General features: G+C 45.9%; 1 protein-coding gene across 1 annotated transcript in view; it reads left to right on the top strand.

Moving 5' to 3' along the window:
- The first annotated feature begins 1182 nt into the window (after nt 1–1182).
- ube2wb (ubiquitin conjugating enzyme E2 Wb) overlaps nt 1183–6000 on the top strand; it is a 31073-nt gene continuing 26255 nt past the window's right edge. The window contains exon 1 of the mRNA XM_046293059.1: nt 1183–1241. Within this exon, the coding sequence (XP_046149015.1) occupies nt 1227–1241 (15 nt within the window). The 5' untranslated portion in view covers nt 1183–1226. The remainder of the gene's footprint in view (nt 1242–6000) is intronic.

Genomic DNA, 6000 nt, shown 5'->3' with positions numbered 1-6000 from the left:
GCTCAGGAAGGAGATGACCACGCCTCCGAGTGACGCTGCTCAAAGAGGGAGGGTGCGGCCCTCTAATTCAAAAACAAGAGCAATACCGGCTTTTGTTGACCAATAGGAAAACTGCAAATCTGAACACAATTTTGTAAAGGCCCAATTTTATGACATTATAATGCAAAAAATAAATAAATAAATATAAATAAATATAAATATATAAATATATATATATATAACTGAAGTGATAGCAGAAGCAGTGTGTGCTTTATCTTATTGTTATCAGGCGACTGCAATAAGATAGCTCACATGGCAGGTGCCTTTATGAATTCATGAGGCAATGGCCAAAATAATATCATGATGACAATGAAAATGTCAAATGGATCATGATAATTCCTTTTATGTGAGAGGAAGAACATGCAATTCATCGTTGAAGTGCTCGAAGAGTGTTTTATCCCTGCACCAATTTCACTGAAGCCTCTCAGGCATCTGACCAGCTCTCCTGGCTCCCTCCCGACAGTGGAGAGGCTGTGTCTATGACCTAAAAAGGTCATTTGGGAGTCAGATTACCAGGCGCTCTGCAATAACACTGCTGACATGGATCCATTTTGCTCACGGGGACATGAATAGGTGGACTAATATCTAAACACACTGGTTCATCCAATCATTCTGTTCAAAATGAAACAATATAATACATGGTATGTGTGAATGTAACCCAAAACAAATTTTTGTTGTGGAAATTGTAATAACAAAAAATGTCTCAGTGTGTACTGACTTTGAGGTACAGTGTGACAATGAGTGTGTTGTTGGGCTGGTATTCAACAGCCCGTAATACAAGGATCAATGTTATTCACTTTTCCACACCTTAAAGTGGTTATGATTATCGACAGGAAAAATCTGTGGAATATGAGAAACAGTTTGAAACGGGCCCTTTTATCTTGATGCAACTGCTAGAGGTCATTGTCCATTTTTTTCAGGACAGTTTCTAGTCCACCGCGTGACATCTCAATTGAATTCACGTTTTTCCCGATTAAATGCACCGCTCGAGGATTCAATACAAGAGTCTTTGGTTGGCTTTTCTGTTGCCCTGCACAGCACATCCCGGGAAAGGGAAAGAATTGTCTCACTACATTTTCACAACGCCTCCCCCCCATCCCACGTGATATCCTGACGCAGCGTCACGTTTTGCGTCGCTCTGACGCAGCGTCACGTTTTGCGTCGCTCTGACGCAGGGGGTTTCCATCATGGCGTCGATGCAGGTAGGATCTCTACAGACAGTCATCACCTTCTATTATCTTTTCCTCTGATATTTCAACACATTTAAAAAAACAAATCAGTATTTGTATGTATATAAATAACACGGGTCTGTTTTAAGATGCGAGGTTTAAAAAAAAAAGTATTTTGACGTTTTAACTGTTATTTTATAAGTTACCTCGGGTTTCAACGCCTGCATCTAGTTATCATGAACAGCTAGAAAGAACAGAGTTACTAACGACGTTAGAGTAGATGCTACTTCCCCCTGTTGGACTCTCAGTTTCACGTTTTAAAAAGTTAGCTAGCTAGCAAACTGAACTAACAAACATAGTTACCGGTGGTTTATGAGTGCGGTGACATGGCGGCGAGCAACATAAACAGCTAGCTAGCATGCTAACGTTAGCTAGCTAAAGTTGTTCGCTATGTCAGGTGGCTGACTGGGTCAGCTTGTCTGAATTCATGAAGTGGATTAGCTAGCTTTGTGTTCTGAAACCCTATCTAGCTAACACCTTATCCAGGCAACTGGTTGTCCAAATTTTAGCTACCTGTTATGATAGTGAACACTTCTAAGCTAATAGCTGTGCAACGTTAGTTATATTATTGTTAGTGTAGACAGAGTTAATGCGAGAAGCAGACGCAAGGTTAAGGCGTCCGTATACACACACTATACTACAAAAGTATATGGACACCCTTACAAATGAGTGGATTTGGCTATTTCAGCCACAAACGTTGCTGACAGGTATGAAATCGAGCACACCGCCATGCAATCTCTATAGAATAACATTGACAGTAGAATGACCTTACTGAAGAGCTCCGTGACTTTCAATGTGGCACCGACATAGGATGCCACCTTTCCAACAAGTCAGTTCATTGAATTTCTGCACTGCCAGAGCTGCCCCCAGTGTTGTTATTATTGTGAAGTGGAAACATTAAGGAACAACAACGGCGCAGCCACGAAGTGGTAGGCCACACAAGCTCACAGAACGGAACCGCTGAGTGCTGAAGCCCGTAGCGCGTAAAAATTGTCTGTCCTCGGTTGTAACACTCACTACCAAGTTCCAAACTACCTCTAGAAGCAACGTCAGCACAATAACTGTTCATCGAGAGCTTCAGGATGTGGGTTTCCATGGCCGAGCAGCCGCACACATGCACAATGCTAAGCATTGGCTGGAGTGGTGTAAAGCTCACTGCTATTGGAGCAGTGGAAACCCATTCTCTGAATCATGCTTCACCATCTGGCAGTCAAACGGACGAATCTGGGTTTGGCGGAGGCCAAGAGAACGCTACTGCCCGACTTCATTGTGCCAACTGTAAAGTTTGGTGGAGGAGGAATAATGGTCTGGGGCTGTTTTTCATGATTTGGGCAGGTCCCTTAGTTCCAGTGAAGCGAAATCTTATCGCTACAGCATACAATGACATTCTAGACGATTCTGTGCTTCCAACTTTCAATGAAATGTATTTATAAAGTCCTTTTTACATCAGTCGATGTCACAAAGTGCTGTACAGAAACCCAGCCTAAAACCCCAAACAGCAAGCGATGTAGAAAAGAAACTCCCTTAGAAAAGCCAGACTCTAGTGTCATGACGTGGCCCTTACTGGTTTTAGATCGTGGCTTCCCCCTCTCTCATTTTCTCCTACACCCATGTTCTGTTATCTCAGGTTGTAAATTCCTGGCAGAGACTCTACCCCAGGCCATGCAGAAAGAGAGTGTGGAAAGAGAACAAGGGATTTCACTTGGCCGAACTCCTAAATCCCCAAAATGGGAGAATTAAACTGTATGTCCACTTGTAAGAATGTGGGAATGGTCCGTTGACAGGAGACGGGTATGACGAGTGTGTTTCATTTGGTGACCTCGTGGAAGACAGGAAGGGTCCGTTGACACGTAGGAGATGGGTATGACGAGTGTGTTTCATTTGGTGATCTCATGAAAGACAGGAAGGGTCCGTTGACAGGAGACGGGTATGACGAGTGTGTTTCATTTGGTGACCTCGTGGAAGACAGGAAGGGTCCGTTGACACGTAGGAGATGGGTATGACGAGTGTGTTTCATTTGGTGATCTCATGAAAGACAGGAAGGGTCCGTTGACAGGAGACGGGTATGACGAGTGTGTTTCATTTGGTGACCTCATGGAAGACAGGAAGGGTCCGTTGACACGTAGGAGACTGGTATGACGAGTGTGTTTCATTTGGTGACCTCATGGAAGACAGGAAGGGTCCGTTGACACGTAGGAGACTGGTATGACGAGTGTGTTTCATTTAGTGACCTCATGGAAGACAGGAGAAGGGTCCGTTGACACGTAGGAGACGGGTATGACGAGTGTGTTTCATTTAGTGACCTCATGGAAGACAGGAGAAGGGTCCGTTGACACGTAGGAGGCGGGTATGACGAGTGTGTTTCATTTAGTGACCTCATGGAAGACAGGAGAAGGGTCCGTTGACACGTAGGAGACGGGTATGACGAGTGTGTTTCATTTGGTGACCTCATGGAAGACAGGAAACGCATTACCATCTCTGAATGTGTACATTTCTCAATTATGGGGTTTGCATCTAATTCTTGTATAAATGAATAAATGAATGAGTAAAGATTAAAGTATTTGTGAAATGATGTAATGTGATTTGAAGGTCCTGTGTAGCTCAGTTGGTAGAGCATGGCGCTTGTAACGCCAGGGTAGTGGGTTCGATCCCCGGGACCACCCATACGTAGAATGTATGCACGCATGACTGTAAGTCGCTTTGGATAAAAGCGTCTGCTAAATGGCATATATTATTATTATTATATTATTATTACTCCAGATATAACAGACTGACCCTAGCACCCCGACACAAACTATTGCAGCGCAAATACTGGAGGCTGAGACAGGAAGGGTCGGAAGACACTGGCCCTGTCCGACGATACTCCCTTGACAGGGCCAAACAGGCAGGATGTAACCCCACCCACTTTGCCAGGCACAGCCCCCACACCACTAGAGGGATATCTTCAACCACCAACCTACTACCCTGAAACCAGGCTGAGTATAGCAATACAAGATGGCCTAGCAGTAGGACGTGTGTGTTTTGTCTTTGTCTTATCCTGTGTAAATAGCCGGGCTTTTACGTATATATCTTAATCATACTTTCTATCTACAAACTAATTAAACTTTCCAGCAACCTGCCTCACCCAATGTGGTACGGATCTGCTATTTCTATTCCATATAACTGGAACTACCATCAGGAGCTAGCCAGCTAACTAGCTACTAGCCTTTGTTAGCGGTCTTCACGTTTGTCTCGGTCACCAGCCAGCCTTAACTCGGACAACACCTGCCAGTCTGCACAGGTGCGATATCAACCCAGAGCATATCGGACTGCTTCTCTCTGCTTCTCTCTACCACATCACCACATCGCCTGCCGCTCTGGATCATTACACCGGATCATCGCAGCTAGCTAGCTGCAAATGAGTGGCTAATGTTAGCTAACGCCTCTGTCCCGAAGCAAGCACCAGCTAGCCTCGAGCTAGGCCAATATACCAGATAATTCTAGGGCTACAATAACCCCTTTGCCAATTGGCCTGGACCCTTTTATTTTTTATTTTACATTTATTTTACTAGGCAAGTCAGTTAAGAACAAATTCTTATTTTCAATGACGGCCTAGGAACAGTGGGTTAACTGCCTGTTCAGGGGCAGAACGACAGATTTGTACCTTGTCAGCTCGGGGATTCGAACTTGCAACCTTTAGGTTATTAGTCCAACGCTCTAACTACTAGGCTACCTGCCTCCTCTACACTCTAACCACTAGGCTACCCTACCACCTCTACACTCTAACCACTAGGCTACCTGCCTCCTCTACACTCTAACCACTAGGCTACCTGCCTCCTCTACACTCTAACCACTAGGCTACCTGCCTCCTCTACACTCTAACCACTAGGCTACCTGCCTCCTCTCCACTCTAACCACTAGGCTACCTGCCTCCTCTACACTCTAACCACTAGGCTACCTGCCTCCTCTACACTCTAACCACTAGGCTACCTGCCTCCTCTACACTCTAACCACTAGGCTACCCTGCCGCCTGCTTTATTGTCGACACGGAGCCCCGCCGATCCATCACGACTGGTCTGCCGACGTGATCGCTCAATGTTGTCTCAACAGGCTATTCTGTTACAATGTCGCGCCAAAGAACCATCCACTAGCCCCGGCCGCTAGCTTTTCTGAGCGCTGTGTCTCCTGCTCGGCTAGCGTAGCAGTGACTACCGAACAGCACTCTGACTCACCCAGTGTAGTAGTAACTACCGAACAGCACCCTGACTCACCTAGCTTAGTAGTGACTACCGAACGGCACCCTGACTCACCCAGTGTAGTAGTGACTACCGAACAGCACCCTGACTCGCCTAGTGTCGTAGTGACTACCGAACGGCACCCTGACTCACCCAGTGTAGTAGTGACTACCGGACAGCACCCTGACTCACCTAGTGTAGTAGTGACTACCGAACGGCACCCTGACTCACCCAGTGTAGTAGTGACTACCGGACAGCACCCTGACTCACCCAGTGTAGTAGTGACTACCGAACGGCACCCTGACTCACCCAGTGTAGTAGTGACTACCGAACAGCACCCTGACTCACCTATTGCTGCTCTTTTGACCCTAGGATCATTCGGCTACACAGCTGATGCCCCCTGGACTGTTTCAATACACTTAATTTAGTTTACCTGTCGGCCTCGTACTCAGGTCCTGTCATTTACTCGTTGTTGTCTTAGCTCTCCTGATCAACACCTGTGACTGCTTTATGCCTCT

Source organism: Oncorhynchus gorbuscha, linkage group LG12 (genome assembly GCF_021184085.1).
Source record: "Oncorhynchus gorbuscha isolate QuinsamMale2020 ecotype Even-year linkage group LG12, OgorEven_v1.0, whole genome shotgun sequence".
Taxonomy (NCBI): domain Eukaryota; kingdom Metazoa; phylum Chordata; class Actinopteri; order Salmoniformes; family Salmonidae; genus Oncorhynchus; species Oncorhynchus gorbuscha.
The sequence above is the reverse complement of the archived record's forward strand: the minus strand, read 5'-3'. Positions and strand labels throughout refer to the sequence as shown.